The following is a 22,434-nucleotide window of genomic DNA, read 5'->3' as shown; positions in this document are numbered from 1 at the left end:
AATAAGTATAATATGAATAGGCAGAAAAGGCCACAATACAGTGCCACAAACTTATCTGTTCCGGTGAGAGCTCACGTAAATGACTAATATTTCTTCATTCTATAAGATTTTAAATTTGCCAGTAGTGGTAATTCGCTCTTGTGGTTTTAATAAACCCATCTAATCTATATATCAATATATAATTCAGTAGTAAGTAATGAGATACTTATAAGGATCAATTAAGTTCGCTCTCACCGGAACAGATAAGTTTGTCGCACTGTATGTAGATATTCTTTGTCATTTTTAATAATGATGTGTCTATGATGTAGGGCTAGATTGAATCGTGGGCACTCTACTACTTGAAATAAATATTTTATTCGTTGCAAAATTGGCGGTGTTGTACTCTTTTCTCTCTCTCACTCTATTTCGGTTCCAGTGATCGAGTTACATGTCAAGTTTTAGTTCTCAGCCTTTGATACGTAGACCTGTCTAGATATCTGACCTATTTGATGCAACAGTAGTTACAATGTTAAATAGCAAGTTCCGAACAATATTATTTTAGTTTTATTTTGGAAATAAAAATATGTAATACAGCAGTTACAAATTTCTTGACTTTATCAATTATTATTAAATTTAACGCTTCAAACAATTTGGTTAACATTTCAAAAGTTTTTCAAATGAGGAAGGCCAAAAACGTACAGGTGCAACAGGTATTACAACGTAATCATCAATAAAACTCACTACTTATCATATTTTTTTAAAATAGGAACTATTATTTTTTTAAAATGTGTCGTTCTTTTGTTTTAACAACTATTGCAACAGCTAAAATACATGGTAAATAGGACGATTTCAGTTCAGAAACGAAAGTTTTGCACTGCAAGTGAATTACTTACCACATTACTTAGCACTTAAGGTCCAAATTCCTAAAGCCGTTTTCCGCTCCTCATATTTCAGCTGTTTCTAAACGATTAATGCGATCAAGATGAACAACTTGGGGGATTACAAAGTTCAGTTCAGAAACTTGGACCAATATTTAAATATTTCATAAGTTGCTGGGATCATCTCACGGTGCTGCATAAATGATTTTACTTTTTAAAGTACGTTTAATGACGACCGAATGGCGCAGTATAATATAAGCAACTTTGGCCGATGTTCGATCCCTTATATTGTGTTGTTTTATTTATTTATATAGTCTAGAGTAATGGGTCTGCGAATAAACCGACTCAAAACAGTCGATATGCGTATCAAGGCTAAAACCTCGGACGCCTTAATACTCGATGACCAACGCTTGGACTCGGTCGATGCATTTACTTACCTCGGAAGCACGGTCACCCGTCAGGGAGGAGCAGATGAGGATATAGAGAGCAGGATCAAGAAGGCGAAGGCTGCTTTGGCTCTCAAACCTGTTTGGGACTCGAATGTGCTCACAAGGCGGATAAAAATCTCCCTCTTCGACTCCATCGTGAAGTCCGTATTGCTCTTTGGTTGCGAAACGTAGAGAGTGACGAAAGGGCTGACGAACAAACTGCAAGTGTTCGTCAATAAGTCCCTCAGGTCGATCCTACGCGTTTTCTGGCCGAAGACAATACGTAACGAAGATCTGTGGAAGCTGTGTCGACAATCTCCCATCGGCAAGGAAATTGCGAAACGAAAGTGGAGATGGATTGGGCACACTGTACGAAGAGGAGCTACGAATGCCGCAACTATAGCCTTTGACTGGAGGCCACCAAATGGCAAGCGCTCCCGGGGACGCCCTGTCCAAACATGGCGCCGAAGCGTCGAAAACGAGCTGCGAGCCGCTGGACTAAGCTGGAGTGAGGCCAAAAGTACAGCCGAAGATAGGCGGAAGTGGCGGACGTTAGTGGAGACCCTCTGAACCTCTGGGGTGCCATAGGACTGCAACATAGTATGTACTGTTTAAGTAGTATACCTTGCACCTCTACTCCCATTAATTATGTTAAAATTGTCTTTCCATCCCAAGGTTGTCTGGTAGAGATTGCTTTAAGCAATAAGACCGCCTTTATGTATTATTTTATATATAAGTTGTGAAATTGTAATGTTTTCTTTAATGGTGCATAAAAAAGAGTAAGTATTCTATTCTATTCTATTCATTCCCCGCGGGGCAGATACTAGCTACTTTTAATTTGGAACATGATTCTTTTTTTATTCTGGACTATAGCATTATTTTTTTTCGTTTAATAGTTCCTCACTTATTATTTCTTCTGCTCATTACTAACGGTCACATCTTTGTGACCGACGCTTTTTACTTATAATGCCTTAATACGCTAAAATATCAATATTATAATCCTAATTTCCGTAAGAAATCATTTTATGACTGGGTCAATCAAATCTATATCTCTAGAATCTTTGTCCCTCAACAATAAAATACGGACAGCTTTATCAACATTTCTCAAATTAACTGGAGAAAGTCCTTTAAGGACCAATTTTATGCTAATTGCAACTTTATTCCGTTGTTATAGAGGTAGATCTTCAAACTCTGCAGACGTAAAGACTAGGGTTACTTTAGCTTAACAAGTTAGTGACGAACGAACAAAAGCCTTCAAGAAATCGGTACATTTAATGGCTCGAGATAGAGTCGAGGTTAGTAATTCGATTCGTATTTCGTAAACTAGAGTGACCTCGATTCCGATCCCGTTCACACAGATAAAGGAGGGAGGCTAATAAATTCGATTAGTCGTTTAACAGCTCAAGAAGTCATCAGATTTCAGAGGCTTACGATTGGCCAGTGTTTCAGATAGCCACAGAGGGCGTAGCATGGCGCGCGTCAAAGCTTTCTCATTCTCAGTATCCATTGCACAGACCACTCGGCTATTTAGAGTTGTGGTGGTGTAACAGATGAGCTCAAGGCTCTCATTCCTGAAACCATGGGTTCCAATCTGGCCAAATGTTCCAATAGATTCTTTAGAAATAGTACAATAACAGTCGTGAGCATATGTGTTTATGAATATCATTCGGCCTCAAGAGTGAAGAGGGTTGGAGATATCACACGACACTATAATTTGACACTACTAACGAGAACTAATTTATATTAAAATCTATCTTTTAATGAGTACGTGCCTCGGATGGAATCAAACCCTCTGCAGTCAGATTCGTTAACTACTGTGCTATTTGGTCATATAATGTATAATCGCTTAGAAACATTTATATAAAACCACACGTCCAAATACCTCCACATTTACACAAATCCTCCGCTTGCGTGTTCTACATCCATTACGGGCCATTTTCCTTTATCGCACAATATATTCATGAGATCTCACTAGAAAGTACATTCTCAGACCGCAGAATCTCGCCAAAATGAGAACGAGAAGTCAACTTGTAAAACGCAAGTGCTCTTTAACGAACCAGCGAAATCATTTATTCGTACGAAAAGTTTATAAAACTATGGGAAGCTCTGCGGTGGGTGAGTATACTGAGATTCACGTAACTTGACCGAAAATGGCGGTATAATTTTGTCAGTAGCAGCCTGGGAGACGAAAATAGAGTGGATGTTTTTTCCGTTGCAGTTATCTGCTATTGGCTGAAAGAAATCAGCCATGTAAACCTAGCTTAGGAGTAGGAGTAGTGGGACACTGGAAAATTGGTCATGTTTCGTGAATCGAACTCTACGTATTTTGCAAATAGAGTTCCTAATCGTTTGGCGTCCATTGAACCGTGGTATGCATCTGAGCACTCATGTAATGAATGAGTTTCTCATCTGTTAGTTGTAATTTTAAATTAACAATTCTGTAGGTGCTGAGATAAAAATACGAGAGAAGAACAACTTGACTTTATGAAACTGATCCTTAGAATAAGAGTTGTTCTGACTAGAAGAACTCAAACCCACTCTATGTTAATTTTCATTGGAGAAGAATAAATAAAATGACCGATGACCGACAGAAGTCAGAAGTCAAAACAGAATCAAAATTAGGACTTTACCCTTAGAAAATATAAAATTATTTTAGTAAGAAAAACGATAGATATTCTCTACATAATAATAGTTTTATAATGAAACCGAATACTGGGCCTTTCATCGGAGGGTTTCCGCTTCCGCCAGTAGCGGAGGCTCCACCGCCAGCGCCGCCAGGGAGGGTTACTAAAAGGAGAAGATATAGGAAGAAAAAACAACAACAAATTCTTGATGCGGTAATAATTACAATACATATTCCTCACAAACCTCTCTCACCAAAACTCTTCTACTCCCTGTCTATCCAGCCTGTAAAAATCGACTACCCACCCACCTCATCAGCGTTATCGTAAATTTGGTTTTACTAAAACAACGGAGGTACGGCTCTCGACCTATAACGTGAGTACAAATGTACAGCGAAAAGCGGATGGCTCGCTGGCGAGTCACCTCTGACTTCTTCGCGAAATACAGTCGTGTGCAGTATGCATAATGTGTGCGTGTCTGGTTTTACCATAAACTCTTCTCAACACGATACAAATTTCTCCTGACAATATTTCCCCTCCACAGATTTCCATCAAGGACCAAAACATCAGCAAAAAGGACTGCTTGAACATGACGTGCCCAATCTGCCTCGACTACCTCCAGCAAGGCAACATATCCTCAACCTTATGTGGCCACATGTTCTGTACACGGTGCATTAAGAAGGCTGTGACTAGGAACAATAGCCAGTGTCCATCCTGTAGGTGTACCCTGCGTGGGACCAAGAAGCATCACCCTCTATACCTGGACTGCGCCGCTATTTCCCAACCACCGACCGTGGACGAAGATGATGATGCTAATGAAGTGGTTGCAGAAGAAAAACCGGTAGATGGCGCTAAAAATTAATTCGCCTTTATAAGGCATAAAACTAATATTTTGTTGATTCTTGGATTTGAATTGTTGGTGCTTTTTAAAATGAAGTTAAATTTTATAAAGTGTTGATATTATAAGAAGTTATTTTTTGTATCAAGTCCTAATTTTGAATTTGTATTTTGTTAAATTATGTATTTTACTGTTTGTATTAAATTTTGCAGAATGCAATGAATAACGGCGTTTTTATCTTACTTCATTAAGGTTAAGTATCAGCTTTTCAAAGGAAAACTTACAGCTAAAGTTTATGGAAAAATGCTAAAAGTATGTAGTTGAAAGCCAATTACAAGTTTTCACTAATTAACAATGGAATATTACAAAAAATAATCCTAAATGTAGCAGTAACTAAACACGTTGCTATACACATAACAAAATAACTACACACAGTGTATATATGTCATCAACTTAAATGAAAAATACTTATAGAAATAAGTTAATAAACTTAGTTTATACCACATACACAATGATATAGTACCAAGCTAAGTAATATAAACCGCTAATCAATTAGTTCAATTACCTACCTTTTTCTGATAAAAAAAATGAAAATCCATAACGGCCCACTTGATAACGATATTTGTAGCTAGTGGGTGTCCAATAAAGTTGTAAGAATTATGTATTTTCAGGCATAGCTAGATTTTTAAAGTAACTAAGAAATTCTCAAACAAAAGAAAATAATTGGTGTACCAAAAAATTCGAATCTCAAACGCAAAAATGTAAGAAAAGGAAGGAAAAGGCTTACTAGGCTCTCGACACGTTTTACTTTGATCTGGTTCTACCCGTGTTCGAGTGTTAGCGTAATAGGGACCTTGTCAAAGTAGGATGTGGTAAAAACGGTTGCGTGCAAGTCGGCACTGCATATAAAAGGTCCCGTAGCTGTTTGCAACACATTTTTTTTTTACTTTAGCAGCCTTTATAAGGCTTTCCTAAGCTGGAGCGAGGCCAAAAGTACAGCCGAAGATAGGCGGAAGTGGCGGACGTTAGTGGAGACCCTCTGCACCTCTGGGGTGCCATAGGGCTGCAACAACAACAACATTGATAATTGTGCAATATAATTCATCGTCTAGGGTTAATATTTAAGATTGCGTAAACTTCATTTGGATTAAAAGCTTATTGCACAACAAATATATTGCACAATATTATAGAGTCTAGGGTCCGCCTAAATCTTCTCCTTAGCGGATCAGTGACAAACAACAAAGCCGGACATGTCACTGTGATGAAAGAATCAGCCTAGAATCAGCCACAGCCAGTCACGTTAATTGTCAGTGGCTGACTACCTTACTACCCACTAACTACCTACCTAGTGTGTTCCGGGGACAGAGGACATACGTATTGAAGGTACAGTTGATGTCACTTGGGGTGGCACCATTAATGTCTTCCAGAACAGAACATAGAATCATATCCATACCAATTCATTATTAAAAAAACAAAAAAAAACAAAACAAAAACACGCACTCACGCCTTGTACTAATGTACTCCCTTGCGGGGTAGGCAGAGGTGCATTGCTGCACCCACTTTTCGCCAGAGTGTTATGTTAGTCCCAATGTAATAGGGGGCGGGCCTATTGCCATTTTACGGGCACATCCAAGACCCGAGAACAAATATCTGTGTTTAAATACACTCACTAGCAATGAAAAGGTTACACTGAGAAAAGCACCAAATTACTTCTAAACTGAAAAGGCTAGCTTAATGCCGTCTTCTACAACATTGAAGTACATTTAAAAGAACATCAGGATATTACCAACTAAAATCGATAATACTTTGTTCCAAGTTTTTATTAAATCTTTGAAAAAAATGGTGTTGTTTATTGTCGAAATTATTTGAGTGGAACTGTTTCATTGCCCGGCAGTGTAAATATCTGCCCCAGCCGGGAATCGAACCCGGGACCATCGGCTCAGTAGTCAGGGTCACTAACCACTACGCCATTCGGTCGTATTAAAAAAAAAACACTGAAAAAGACAATCAGTAGTCAGTATCTTAGTTACAGTCTCGTCAGAAAACTTTCAGTAAGGAACCCTAAAATTTGACATTGGTACCGGCCTGATGTCCCTGTGATTCTGGCTATATGAATGGCACTGTGGGGGTACAACGGGACAATATTATGTTACAAAATGGGTATTTTTAATGATATGGTGGGCTGCCGTGGGGTATTTTTTTTTATATTTATGACCCCAATATAATGCAACCATCCAAAGATAAATTTGCACAAATAATCTTCACTTTTTTAATTTAGCTTCTACCAGCAGGTAAACTTAACTTAACATACCTACCTATACAGTCTTTCTGTATTTATGAACATTTTATGAAGATTTTTTTATCTAATATTCATAATAAAAGCCTTCCTGGACTTTTTTCAGTTGTTTAGGTTCTTAATAATACATTTCCTTTTCTTAATATCGTGTGGGCACTTTGTTTACACTTGGCACTACTTACACTAATTATTGTAGTTATTTGGTTTTGAATTGAAGCATTTTGTATTGTGGAAAAGCCAAGCCATAACCACATATGGCATTACAAACATACCAACTTAACGACACTATAAACGTTAGGTCTTCACAATTAAACACTGCCCTTAATTCATCGTTAATACTTTCTTAACCTCATTTTTTCCGCAACCCTCTCGTGCCAAAACCTACCTTAGACTAGTGAGAATAGTGTTCAAAGTAGCGCGAATAACCGTTTCTAATAAAATTGTCGGAGAGCTGGGGGTTACTTTCGCGCTGGAGCGCTATAGTTTTGTTCTTCCTAAGCTTCGGAGCGCTGTGCTAACCACGGCTCTACCACGTTGTAATAAGCGTGTCGATTGCGTGACAGTTCTTATTTGTTCGTCCGTCGATTTAGAGAGTGACCCCCAGAACAGTTTTGTAGGCAGCACTGAAGGGTTTGACGAGAGAAAGAGAGGGCACTTGTGTCGAACTGATTCATGGTTTTTTCTCTTGTCAGCGTTATAGCTTAATTTACGTCAAGGGGGCTAGAGCGGGACGGGAGATCTTTGTCATACAAATGAGACGTGTTGACCTTTCGGCCTCTCGTGAAGTGCGTTTGTCTTATTTTGGCGTGATAAAAAGAAAATAAATGAGATGTATTTAAATTTTATGTAAATGTGACATTACAAACCGACACGATGAGAAGAAAATATTAGCAAGTAAAGCAGTATTCGTTTATTTATTTATTATATTGTACGGTAAATGAAAACATCGTAAGATGGTAAGAGAACCTGCTCATGTAGTCCTTAAGTGCATTCAAAAAGGGCGGTATTATTATTAAATTCTTTATTGAACAATAATAAAATATGTACATAGGCCAACTTAATGCTAACAGCATTATCTTCCAGTTAACCGTGGGCGTTGTGGAGAAAGTGATAGGTAGTGCGATAGGCTGAGAGGAAAAAGATAATTTGTTAAAATACCTACAACAACCAGAAAATTAGTCGCGAAGTATTACGTGAGTACAAATGTATGTACAGCGAAAAGAGGTCACCTCTGACTACCTATTGGCGGATTACAGTCGTCAGCATAATCTGTAAAACCTACTACATGGATCCAGAAGCCCTTAGTCAATCAATCGGAAGTTTTAATGAGATTGCCTCAAGAAATCATAAAAAACATTAACAACCTAAAGAAGAAAAAAATAATCATGTTCAATTTCATAAGATGTCGTACGAACTTTCCAAAACTTGTGTTCAGAGTTGAGAATCGGATTAAAGTTGGTTCTGAACAAAGTCCCGTATACTTTTAGGCGCAGGCCACCATACATACCATCGCTCTTACGGTGAATGAAAACATCGTGATAAAACAGCATTCATTGTGTGGATTACTAATGTGTTATATTTTTTGTATAGCATTGTGTTTAAACGGAAAGGATAAATAAAAGTTAAATCAGTGTGTAATTCTTTTATTTTTATTGTATTTATTAAATGCCTAATCCTTATTTACATTATGTTCTTTCTGAAATTGGTTATAATGATTTTCACAAACACGAGATTGTCGGATAAAAATTATTTCACAAGCCACTGTTTCAGAACAGTTTTATCACTTGGTATGGTATATGTCCTCCTTCTCTTTCCGAACATAACGGATCTGCACAACATTGCGGCATAGTAACTCGATATGATGATAGTTATTTTATAATTAATAAGCTTATAAGATACAAGATTTTAAAACTTTATTTCGCGCCAATTTGATAAAGTCGCCTTTGATAAGTTTGACAGCTATGGTATGGTACCTCTTGACCTCAGTCGACAGTGGCGCCAACTGGTGAGCAAAAAAACGGTAGTCCCCATTGTCAGTGGCTGACTACCTTACTACCTGCTAACTACCTACCTAGTGTGTTCCGGGGACAGAGGACATACGGTGTATTGAAGGTACAGTTGATGTCACTTGGGGCGGCACCATTTATATCTTCCAGAACAGAACATAGAATCAAATCCATACCAATTCATTATTAAAAAAAAACACTGAAAAAGACAATCAGTAGTCAGTATCTTAGTTACAGTCTCGTCAGAAAACTTTCAGTAAGGAACCCTAAAATTTGACATTGGTACCTGCTTGATGTCCCTGTGATTCTGGCTATATGTATGGCACTGTAGGGGTACAACGGGACAATATTATGTTACAAAATGGGGTTTTTTAATGATATGGTGGGCTGCCGTGGGGTATTTTTTTATATTTATTACCCCAATATAATGCAACCATCCAAAGATAAATTTGCACAAATAATCTTCACTTTTTTCATTTTGCTTCTACCAGCAGGTAAACTTAACGTACCTACCTATACAGTCTTTCTGTATTTATGAAGATTTTATGAAGATTTTTTTAGCTAATACTCATAATAGAAACCTTCCTAGACTTTTTTTCATTTGTTTAGGTTCTTAATAATACATTTCCTTTTCTTAATATCGTGTGGGCACTTTGCTTATACTTGGCACTACTTACACTAATTATTGTAGTTATTTGGTTTTGAATTGAAGCATTTTGTATTGTGGAAAAGCCAAGCCATAACCACATATGGCATTACAAACATACCAACTTAACGACACTATAAACGTTAGGTCTTCACAATTAAACACTGCCCTTAATTCATCGTTAATACTTTCTTAACCTCATTTTTTACGCAACCCTCTCGTGCCAAAACCTACCTTAGACTAGTGAGAATAGTGTTCAAAGTAGCGCGAATAACCGTTTCTAATAAAATTGTCGGAGAGCTGGGGGTTACTTTCGCGCTGGAGCGCTATAGTTTTGTTCTTCCTAAGCTTCGGAGCGCTGTGCTAACCGCGGCTCTACCACGTTGTAATAAGCGTGTCGATTGCGTGACAGTTCTTGTTTGTTCGTCCGTCGATTTAGAGAGTGACCCCCAGAACAGTTTTGTAGGCAGCACTGAAGGGTTTGAAGAGAGAAAGAGAGGGCACTTGTGTCGAACTGATTCATGGTTTTTTCTCTTGTCAGCGTTATAGCTTAATTTACGTCAAGGGGGCTAGAGCGGGACAGGAGATCTTTGTCATACAAATGAGACGTGTTGACCTTTCGGCCTCTCGTGAAGTGCGTTTGTCTTATTTTGGCGTGATAAAAAGAAAATAAATGAGATGTACAGTGCCACAAACTTATCTGTTCCGGTGACAGCTCATGTAAATGTGTAATATTTCTTCATTCTATAAGATTTTAAGTTTGCCCGTAGTGGTAATTTGCCCTTGAGGTTTTAATTAAGCCATCTAATCTATATCAATATACAATTAATGAGTAAATAATGAGATATGGATCAATTTAGTTCGCTCTCACCGGAACAGATAAGTTTGTGGCACTGTATTTAAATTTTATGTAAATGTGACATTACAAACCGACACGATAAGAAGAAAATATTAGCAAGTAAAGCAGTATTCGTTTAGTAAAATTATACCTCTGTTCAAAAGTGGGGATATGGAGGACCCTGCAAATTTCAGGCCTGTCTCGGTTCTTCCAGTTTTGAGTAAAATATTTGAGAGGGTCATACTCAGTCAGATGCTTTTGCATTTCAATGATGCTCGATTGTTTCATAGCCAGCAGTATGGTTTTACAAAAGGCAAATCAACAGCCGATGCCGGTACTGCGTTGATTAAGCACATATTTGACGCCTGGGAAGACCATCACGATGCTATTGGAGTCTTCTGTGATCTGTCGAAGGCGTTTGATTGTGTAGACCATCAGACTTTAATTTCGAAACTTAGATACTATGGAATAGGAGGAAAGGCTTTAGATTTGATATCTTCATATTTAGACAAGAGACAACAAAGGGTCGATATTAACAATACTAAATCACAGGGGGCTCATGTAAAAATAGGCGTCCCTCAAGGATCTATTCTAGGACCATTTTTATTCCTCATTTATATTAATGACTTGCCTTTTATGGTTGAAAAATTGACTAATATAGTTTTATTTGCTGACGATACTTCTTTGCTTTTTAAAGTTAAAAGAAGAGAAAATAATTTTAATGAAATTAATTCAATTCTATCTGACATACACGATTGGTTTACCGTTAATAATCTTCTATTGAATTCTAAGAAAACGAAATGTATTAAATTTACACTGCCGAATGTTAGACAATGCGATACTAACATTATTCTAGATGGGAATAAATTGGACCTAGTTAATGATACTGTCTTTCTTGGGATGACTATAGATTCAAAGTTACAGTGGGGACCTCACATTGAAAAATTGTCTGGAAGGTTGAGCTCCGCAGCTTTTGCTGTACGGAAAATTAGACAGCTGACCGACGTTGAAACCGCCAGATTAGTTTACTTTAGTTATTTCCACAGCTTATTATCGTATGGCATTTTGCTTTGGGGTAGAGCAGCTGATATTGAAACTATATTTGTATTACAGAAAAGAGCCATCCGCTCTATATACAAACTTGGTTCCAGGGATTCATTGAGAGAACTATTTAAAGAAATTAACATCCTTACAGTTCCATGTCAGTTCATTTTTTCCAATTTAATGTATGTACGAAAGAATATTTCAACTTTTGATACAATTGGCAGTAATCATGACATTAATACTAGGAACAAGCATAAGCTGGCTTTTCCAGCGATGCGTCTGGCGAAAGTTAATAAATCGTTTTTAGGGTACTGTATTAGATTTTATAATAAGCTTCCAGCAGAAGTTGCTCAAATGCCAGAGAATAAGTTTAAGTGTTACATTAAAGAGAAACTCAGTAAAAAAGCTTATTATAAAATTGATGATTACTTAGAGGACGTTAATGCATGGCTGTGATAAGTAGTTAGCTCTGCTCATATTATTATAATAATAATTATTAAGCTTATATGTATTGTATACCAACTAGTTTTAAGTCTTTTTTTGAAAAGATGGCTCAGGAGTTTCTTGCCTCCGTTCTTCTCCTTAGACAGAAAGAGCCCCCCCTTATCCGAACGGAGAGTAATTTGTAAAAATTGACGTTCATTAGAAAATTTTATATTTGTACGATGAATAAAAAAAATTGAGTTTTTTTTTTTATTTTTTTTTTTTTTATTTATTTATTATATTGTACGGTAAATGAAAACATCGTAAGATCGTAAGAGAACCTGCACATGTAGTCCTTAAGTGCATTCAAAAAGGGCGGTATTATTATTAAATTCTTTATTGAACAATAATAAAATATGAACATAGGCCAACTTAATGCTAACAGCATTATCTTCCAGTTAACCGTGGGCGTTGTGGATAAAGTGATAGGTAGTGCGATAGGCTGAGAGGAAAAAGATAATTTGTTAAAATACCTACAACAACTAGAAAATTAGTCGCGAAGTATTACGTGAGTACAAATGTATGTACAGCGAAAAGAGGTCACCTCTGACTACCTATTGGCGGATTACAGTCGTCAGCATAATCTGTAAAACCTACTACATGGATCCAGAAGCCCTTAGTCAATCAATCGGAAGTTTTAATGAAATTGCCTCAAGAAATCATAAAAAACATTAACAACCTAAAAAAGAAAAAAATAATCATGTACAATTTCATAAGATGTCGTACGAACTTTCCAAAACTTGTGTTCAGAGTTGAGAATCGGATTAAAGTTGGTTCTGAACAAAGTCGTATACTTTTGTTTTTCTTTCTCATCTCACATTGTTAGGAACATATACCTTATACTTACGTAATATAAATAAGTACTGGAAGTTATGAGTCTCTTGAGATCATCATGGATGTTTGATTAGTCAATGCATATTACACTCACGGGCAATAAAAATGTTCCACTCACAAAATGCGGACTCCAAACGACCCAAATTTATTCAAACATTTATCAACAAAAAAAAATAACAAAATACTACTTACCGTGTTTAGTTGGTACTATAGTGACTTTTGGTTAAATGTACTTCAATGTATTGAAATATATTGTTAACATTTGTAATTAAATAAATAAATAAATAAATAAATGATAAATGTTACAGAAAGCGTCATTAAGCTAGCCTTTTCCGTTTATTTAGGAGTAATTCGGTGCTTTTCTCAGTGGAACCTTTTCAATGCCCGTGAGTGTATTATCTTTTACCTAGGAACGGGTATTTAAACAAGGGCTACACAAGGAATGAACATCTATGAAGTTAGGTACTCTACCTTAGCTTATTTTATGTAAGTTTCAAAAACAGGCATGGAATCAACCATACCTACATGCACGAAAAAGTTACACCTACTATGTAAGTTGCTATGTCACTGGTACTTTATAATTGCCCGCGAGATGTACATTGTACAATAATTAATTTAAGTTAAATCGGATTAGTTTTTATCCGACTTCAAAAAAAGGAGGAGGTTATCAATTTGTCGGGATCTTTTTTTTTATATAATTTTTATGTATGTTCACCGATTACTCCGCCGTTTATGGACCGATTTTGAAAATTCTTTTTTTGTTGTAATGTGTTGAGCTTCCAGGTGGTCCCATTTTTTTTCAGAATTTTATCTCACCGCCAGGGTGGGTAAAGGTGTAAAAACAGGGTATTAATTTCCTTTTTGGGCACCTATTAACCATTGCTTCTGATTTTCAAGCCAGTCTTCATCATGCTTCGCCATGCCTGCTTGAATATCGCGGCGCCATTCAGGTTTCATTTCGGCGCGTGTTTCCCAGCTGTTTGTCACATAAAATTTTACATTTTAGTGGTTTTTTGAAGTCGGTTTTTTAATTTTTTTAATTATTATTAGCATACTTTTTTGTACAGAAATAACAGGATTCCTGAATGTACGATGAGGAAGCGTGCATCATAGGATTATACGCAACCAGATAAAAATAAACAAAACCAAATCTATCTCATATCTAAGCCTCATCGTTGAGTGATCCTTTCACGGTGAAGTAATTGAGTCATAACATGTTGTCGTAACACGTACGTTTCAGACAGATTCCGCTGAAAATGTGTTATTATTTGATGTGCCACTGAAATTACGACCTTGGCCTTTTATTCTTATTTTTTCTCAACCCCTCACGATAACAGAAGAGTATTATGTACTTAAAGGGAGGTTTACACTTACATAGCAATAAAAAACGGTAAAAGTTGAGTGCAAGTATGAAAATGTAGGAAAAATATACTCTTGTCATACCTATTTACATACATACTTGAAGAAGTCGAAACATTGCTTGTGTTTCATGTGTGTTACAATTTAGTTCTTCCTTTTATAGTTATAAGTACATATGTATGTATGTATAACATAATTATCACCTTTTACATGTGTGGTCCCATTTTTTGCTGTGTGTGACGTAGGTATGTAAAATTCTTTTCATTCAACATTCATTCAAAATACAACATATAATTTTTATAAAAGTTTAAGGTGAAAAGGAACCACCTGTTCAGTAAAAAGGTGTGTTTGTATAATTAATATTAATGACTAAAGAGTTCATATACCAATTTACCATTCCTTTTATATGCAAAGAATTTAGATTTAATGTTAAAATGAATATGGGTATTTTTGGTTTAGTCATATTATAACACTAAAATATTATTAGCTAACACATACAATAGGCACGTTGATGTATCAATTCCATAAAAAGTTGTCTCTACACGACTATTAAATATAACTGATAATCTTAAAGTTTGTAATATGGGTGTCTAGCCAGAAATAAATGACTATTTATTTATTTATTTTATTTATAACAAGTTTTTAAAATACTGTAAGTATAACCGTATCCGTTTATTGAATGTTTTAGGTCAGGTACAATCTTCCAATGATATCTACAATAAACTCATATAAATACCTCTCTGTTCGTAATCGCTTGGTCTATGCAAGATACCAATGAATCGGTTGTTATTTGCTGGTCTCCTGTCCATGGTCTTCAGCCATGACTTGCCAGTACGACGGCGGGGCATCACTCACCTCATCTATAGCAGGAACTGGAGCTCTTTGCCTATATGTATCATACTCTATCGGAATCTTTATTGAGGCATTCATGTATGGTAGCGGCAACTTCACTGTAACTCTCAACTTGTATTTCCTTTGCACCACTTTCGAGTTCAGAATGCTGAATATTTCCGGTGATGAAGGCACTGATAGTACCAAGTCAGCAGTTGATTTGTCAGCGACGCTCGGCGTTTTAGCTTCTCCGATAGTCCTGTATTTCTTTTTTTTCGTGCCACAAGATGCGGTGTACATGGTACGTTCAATCAGCTCGACAGTAATACAGGGTATTATCACTTTAGTTTCATTCGATACGTTAAAGTTTATTTCTGCTGGCTCCCCGGCAATGGCCTGGGGGTTTTGTAGTTCAGCTTTCACGTGTATTTTTTTCTTGGATGAAAACAGTTTTAATAACGTCTTCTCGATTTTGTAGATAACAGGCGCGGGGGGTGCGGGGGGGACTGCCAGGCCCTTCAGCAAAATTTCCGTGTAGAATTTTTTCGTGAACTTAAAGAAGCCAGGTCGGTAGAATTTCACTTTGATGCAATATGTTATAAGGGCATGCTTGTCTTTAAACGATGGAGGGAGATGGGGCGGAAGATGGAAATCAAACGAGTGCTCATACAGACCAGCGGGCACCACCACTGAATCACCTTTACCGTTTTCCTTGTTCAAAATGCTTGTTTTTATATTGAGAATTGTTTCTTTTCCTTCGTAGCTCAAGTAGGGCCCCGCCAAGGTATAGTGAATATTTTCCTTCGCGGTGGTGGCAGTGTTTGCAATTTTCTCTTTCCATTCGCATCTTCCTTCGCCTTTTAGTGATAGTTGTATGTTCTTGTACTCAGTATCCTCGTCGACCGTGTACTTCACTATCCCAGTTATAAAGTAGCCGGGTCTGAAAAATCCTTCTGTAGGATAGTGAAATAGTAACTGACACGAAACACCCATTATCAGATAAAGGTCTCAGGCTCAACGTTGCTAAAACCAAAAATCTTGGAGAACAATGGAAAAAACACTGTGTATACTTTGGAAAAACATGAAATTTTCATAAGTGGTTAAATTATTATCAGAAAATCTTAATAGTACTAAGAGAGACTGCGCTTTGTGTCTCAGAAATTTAGAAATACATGCTTATTTGCATATTATTTTATCAGAAAATAAAATGTTAATAAACTCTAGCAAATAGAAAAGTAAACAAAACTGACAGAACTGTTCAGAGACTAATCAAATATAAATCCTTTTTTATTTAGGATTATGTAGCAAGGATTCGACCACTTCTCTGCTAAGTCTTCTCCACCAGACTCCGCATCACAAGTTATTTTAAATTTTCGTTGTTTTGTCGATAGCTAATAATCCTAATTTTATAATCTATTTATTGCAGTAGCAACCCCAAGGCAAACAAAATGGCGACCAAAAGGCAAACCAAAAAAATATACAATAACGGGCCTTTGCACCACAACAGAGACTAAATAAAATAAAACCGGTCCACGATATCGGACATCCAATAGAAGGAAAATTAGGCAACTTGTGTTATCCTCATTCAAGTAAACGTAGCGGGAAGCGCCATGCATGATTGGACATTAATCATCATGATTGATAAATAGTATTCACAAGCTGCTTATGTTACAATATCATTGTGTATAGCAGGTAAATTATATGTATGAGTCTGTTTCTACTTCTCATAGGACCTATATATTGTATAAAAATCACTTCATTACAAAAATAATAACTTATTGTACATTTTATATAGGTAATAAATTTTATTACTTACACAATAATTACTTAAAACAAATCTGGTTTACTAAACAGCTATCTACAGTCTGTTACACTATCATTAAGAGTTAGCCATTATTTTTGATTAATTTCTTTATCTTCACACATCACTTTCCAATAACTAGGTGGTGGCGTTTCTGGATAGTTTACTGCACTATATGAATCCACATGACTACTGCTTTTCGTATTCTCAAGAGTTGCTTCGTCAACCATGTCGAGCCCCCGCCGGGTTTCGATAACCACAGGGATCTTCAAACATTGGTTACGATGTGGAAAGGGCAGGATGGCCGTTATATGCACCTCGTATTCTCTCGAGATAACGCTCGAATGCCGAACAGTCACCATATCAGGTTTCGTAGGTAGAGTCAACGACATTTCAGCTTTGTCTGATTTCTTTATGCTTCCAGAGCTCTGACTGCAAGATTTGTGAGTCTTGAAGATTTTCTTCTTGCAACCATTTCCGGATGTATATGCATTGTGTGAGACTAACTCAGCATTCATTTTCTTGATTTTGACGGTCGAGTTGTTTGATACAAAGATATTTAGCTCAGCTGGAAATCCCGCAAGCAAGACACTTTTGTTTATGGTACAGTTCGTCACTATTCCTTCTTCCTTTGCACTAAACATTAGGAACAGAGTTTTCTTGGAATGAACGTGAAGTGGTATTTGAGGTGAAATCGCATTCCTGTATTCCCTAACTATGATGTTTCTGTAGAACTTTTTGTTGAACTGAAACACACCGGGCCTCACCAACTTGATTTGGACCCGATACGATATGGATCCGACACCATCCTTGTACGAGGACGGTATACAATTCGGTAAATAGAAGCAGAAATTTTCTTCATACTCACCAGTAGCTACTTCAAGCTCTGTTTCACTGGTATTTGTCACTTGTAACTTTTTTTTCATATCAACATATTTCTCTCTTCCGCTGTAGTGGGTTGTTCGATTGTTGACTGAGGTAGTCCAGTTGCATTTCCCTTCGCCTTTCACTGACAACACTATTTCGGTGAACTTTGTGGGTTTATCTACTGTGTACCTTACAACCCCAATGACTGGTCCGCCGGGTGTATGGAATCCTACACGAGGTCTGTTCAGGAGCACCTTGCATGTGACCCCCATGGTCTTTGTACGAGTGTTCCTGACGCAACGACGCCTGGTACAATAAGTGGTCCTGGTGACACAGTAGGTACTTTTGATGCAATTGGTTCTGGTGAAAGAAGTGGTCTGTATGCAAGTGGTCTTGATGCAAGCAGACAACGTGTCGCAGCGGTGGTGTTTGGAGTAGAACTGGTCCTAACACCGACTGGACTGGAAGCGGATGACGTCATCACAATATAACAACAAACCGTACGCTCACTTTCAAACCTGTTTGGGCTGTGATGGGATTCCCTGTAACACGATTTGGTTGATTAATATTATGCATTGACGCATTCAAATTGCGTAATATTTGTGTATGCAGAAGTTGCAATCAAATTATATTATGACGTCTCTACTCATTTTATTACGAGTATTGTTACTTTAAAACTAGATGAGGCCATAGAGACAAGTGCCTTAGTTAACATTAAATAAAAAATACCCTGTTTCCCGGTTTTAAAATGTAATGAAAGTAAATATATACCTACCTCCCTACCTACGACTACGAACATGTAAAAGATTAAAGAAAAGGCTCGATCTCGCTCCGAGCCACTTGGTGACAAGCAGTTAACGTTTATGTATTCATGTAAATTGGCAATTGAACTCAAAAAGTCCCAAACAACTGGAAAGAAAGTCTTCAAAGGAAACCTCGCCAAAGGCATGACTGAAGTTCGAAAATAACACTCCAAGTTGAAAAAGATATTTTTTCGCAAGAGCGGCCATGCAAAAAGCTAAACTACTTTACGGGTATTTTTAATTTAATTATTAAACGTTGGCACTACAGAGTGGGGGAGTGCTGAATGCATTTGAAAGAATTAAAAATGTGTCCACGGTACAAAAACTGGCTGTAGAGATGGCTTGGTTCTGTTTTGATTTTGACGTCGATTTTTACTTTTTATTAGTATAAAATGGTTACCAATGAGAATTCGGTGGTAACCATTGGCTGGTGGCTTAGCCGTTTTGTTTCTACAAGGAATAATAGTTGAAGTTTCTTTCTCCCACTTGTTTTCACAAAGAACGACCATTTTCGAATTATCGCTTCACGCCCATGTGGTGTCCAGGGTTCGATCTCCGGCCGGGCAGACATTTGTTCAATGACAGATATGAGAGTCTTAACTCTCTTCCGCTACTTCCTACTATCTTCAGTTGCACTTTTGGCCTCGTTCCAGGGGGGTCACTTTTCTCTAAAAATATTATAATTTTCCATAGAATGTTTGTTGTGTCACACGACTCTTTACTATGGAAAATGTTTTTTTTCGTGAATTTTGACATTCTGATTTAATTTTTGCGCTTAGATACATTTTGCACACGCAGGTTTCGGCTTATATTATGCTTTTAGCGTTAAGTCCACCCTTTGTACTTTTATTTGTAATATTTGTACAATAAAGAGTTAAATAAATAAATAAAAAAATAAATATAAATACCCCTTTTGCAACACCCTGTACATGAAAAAAACGAAGTCTCATTGTATTAAACGAGCTCTCATTTGTTCGTTTTTGTCAGTATAGAGTAACCCCCAGCTACGTCCAGTGGCCCGGGGCTTGCTTTCGAGGCTTCGGCGCCACGTTTATACAGGGTGTCCACGGGAGCGACTTCCATTCGAAAGCCCTATAAATTTAACTATCTGGACAGTGTAGCCAATACATTTAAAGTTTCGCATCGCAATTTCCTTGGAGTGGCACAAGATTGTCGGTATAGCAGCCATAAATCTTAGTTTATTCTTGTTTTGGGAAAGAAAACGATTAATTTTCTTATTGATAATAAGATTTTGAGAGCTTAACTTGGCTTTAAAGCATATTCCCGTTGTGATTCGGGGATAAAAAGTAGCATAATGTGTTAATCTTAGATACAGTATGCTTTATATGAGGTATTATTTGAAATGTACCAAGCCGTGGTCCCGTGAAAGAATAACAATTATCCATCCAAAATTATCTTGCTTTCCACACCGAACAAGTATAACATATCGCTTCTTTCATAATATAGGGGCACAAATCGAAAAATATTAAATATATATTTACTGACAAGAAGTTAAATTATAATTAAATTAAATTATATATTTCTTTAAAAATTGTGTGTTTTCTCAGGCGTTTATCCAACAATCATGTTTTTCGAATTGTGCCCCTATGTTATGAAAATAAGCGATATATTTGAAGGAGGCCATCCTCTCCACTCTCTACGCACCTGTAGCTTAAATCGCATAATTGTTAAGTAGATATCTGTTCAAAAAGATCACAAGGCGTAAGAACAAAGTACACTAAAGAAACAAAACTGTTAATGATAAAACTTGGAAGATGGTACAGTCAGCATCAAATATTAATGCCAAAATAAAAGTGTCCTCGATGCAAAAACTTTAAGAAAGTGCTTTTGTGAACAATGTGGATTGTACCTATTTGTTTTTAGAATTAAAGGTGTACTGTATGGGTGTCAACTACGATGAAGCATAAGGTTTTATGCTTTAAAAAACCGTTTATAGGAATCTGTGAAAGTTGTTGTTTATGCGTTTGATATAAATAAATACTATTATTCCTTATCTTCATCTTAAAATCATAGTTTATCAACCTTCTAAACCGTTTGCACAAAAAACTCAACGTAACTGCCAAAAAATATGTACCTACATAATTTAACAAAATCCTGTGGCTTACTGTACCATGTTCGCGGGCTACCGCAAACACTGTCGTATAAAAACTTTAAGTCAACGTGCTGGTAAACCGCTGGCACATAGGAATCCTTCCATCCGGGGAAAGTGGAAAACTTTCTGTATTACAAAGACAGCCAGTTACTCTGAAAAGTGACCTCTACAGAGCTCATTGTCTAAATTTTGCTAATCTATAGCACTAATTTGGAAACTGATACTGTAGCGTTAATTATTTTGTAAGATTTGTAATTGGATACTCTGAAGTCTCATAATGGGGTGGTAGCCTTTATCAACCCTAATAATTAATAGGCGCTGCCCCTTATATCATTGATTCGATCGCCTATGTATTTTTTTTTCTATATCAAGCCAAGTTACTTTAGATCATTTTACACTTTTATAATGCGTGCTAAGTATACCTAACAGCAGCGTTTAGCATGTGTCTAAGGGCGCCTTTTACCAAAACCTTAAATCTAGATTAAGTGTCTAATTCGGTAATTTATGGCATGAATCAATACTTAAAAGATTTTGGTGCAAGTAACCCTAAGTTTTGACGATTAGGCCCAAAACTACGCAATCCTAGCAATCATTGACCATACATGGGTAGCATAGCAATAGAGCGACACGAATCTTAGTTCTAGGTCAAATGAGCCCCTCACGACCGCTGAGAGGGACCAAGTGCACTTAGCCCCACGCCGTCTCTCAGACATCGGGCGGCTCTATAGCAGGTAGGGACGGACGGAATAATGGATCCCCGAAGGTGGGATTGTAGGTCAATGGTTGGTGCTGAGTGTGGGGAAAATCGCCGTGGTTGTCCTGTGGAGATAGGGTGCAGGTTTTTTTTGTTGGCAGTTTTATTTCAGGGAACTTTACAAAACGCATTTAGTGCCAATTTCACCATTTTCGGTTATCTAACCGACAGGGATTGATTTATAAATTAAACGTCATCTCCATATAAAATTCATGACAGATGTGTCAAAAGTTAACCACTACTCCCTGGTTATGCTCTAGCAGAGAATGGTGAAATTGGCACTTAGTCTCATGTCAAACGTGTGTCAGAACAGAATTTACTTAGTTATGTATTTAACCTTTGATTTAAATACCATTTTAAATACACCCACGTGCAATGAAACAGTTCCATTTGTGACTGGAACTTTTTATTTGCACGCGAGAGTACGTTTAGCGTTTAGTAATAGTGACCCTACTAATTAAAATTTCAGATTCTCATGTTATGTTTTATTTATACCTACACATTTAAATTTAATATTTCACTGAGCAACACAAATTTAGTTACAGCAGAAATCCACCAAACTAGGAGATTATGGAAAATCATCCAGCTTGGAACGGGCTTATGTCCAACTGTGGAATGTTAGTGCACCGCGGCCGCAAAATATATGTGTACTTACACATTGGATCATTCTCCTTTTTTTAAAACCTTTATAACTTCAAAAGTACTACACATATTTATTTGTTATTTCACCAAAAATGTAGTACAGTAACTTTTTAAATGTTTTTTGTTTGAAAGCTGAAAGAAAAAAAATTAAGTCTGCATAAGGCACTTTAAAAAAAGACTCATCCATTGATGGCCAACTCACTTGAAATTATTACACGTCTTGTAATTTATTTTGTACATTGTACGGTCAGCTTAATAAGTTTCTTTAAATTATACTTTTCTACCTTGTCAAAATAACAACCAATATAACATACAACCAATATAAATTAAATTTTGCCCTTAGTGATTCGAAACGATACAAAAGTGTAGGTAT

At 36.8% G+C, this 22,434-nt stretch overlaps 3 protein-coding genes across 3 annotated transcripts in view; 1 reads left to right on the top strand and 2 right to left on the bottom strand.

Moving 5' to 3' along the window:
- LOC105385824 (gamma-aminobutyric acid type B receptor subunit 2) overlaps positions 1-22,434 on the bottom strand; it is a 94,649-nt gene that overhangs the window by 71,973 nt on the left and 242 nt on the right. The window lies entirely within an intron of this gene.
- On the top strand, positions 3,859-4,967 carry LOC105386366 (E3 ubiquitin-protein ligase RING2). The gene is made up of 2 exons (XM_011556900.3): positions 3,859-4,122; positions 4,451-4,967. The coding sequence occupies exons 1-2, from the start codon at positions 3,985-3,987 to the stop codon at positions 4,766-4,768; spliced, it is 456 nt and encodes a 151-aa protein (XP_011555202.3). The 5' UTR covers positions 3,859-3,984; the 3' UTR covers positions 4,769-4,967.
- Positions 14,905-18,196, bottom strand: LOC125489223. The gene has a single exon (XM_048624379.1). It carries the CDS (start codon positions 18,019-18,021, stop codon positions 16,975-16,977), a length of 1,047 nt encoding a protein of 348 aa, XP_048480336.1. The 5' UTR covers positions 18,022-18,196; the 3' UTR covers positions 14,905-16,974.

The sequence above is a fragment of the Plutella xylostella genome, chromosome 12 (assembly GCF_932276165.1).
Source record: "Plutella xylostella chromosome 12, ilPluXylo3.1, whole genome shotgun sequence".
In the NCBI taxonomy this organism is placed as follows: Eukaryota; Metazoa; Arthropoda; class Insecta; order Lepidoptera; family Plutellidae; genus Plutella; species Plutella xylostella.
This window is presented reverse-complemented; position numbering and strand designations above follow the sequence as displayed.

Bases quoted from the DNA above. Each gene is read 5' to 3' on its own strand.
- LOC105386366 (XM_011556900.3), top strand. From the start codon at position 3,985: ATGAAACCGAATACTGGGCCTTTCATCGGAGGGTTTCCGCTTCCGCCA. The intron at 4,123-4,450 runs GTAATAATTACA...TCCCCTCCACAG, and splicing joins AACAACAAATTCTTGATGCG to ATTTCCATCAAGGACCAAAA.
- LOC125489223 (XM_048624379.1), bottom strand. From the start codon at position 18,021: ATGGGGGTCACATGCAAGGTGCTCCTGAACAGACCTCGTGTAGGATTC.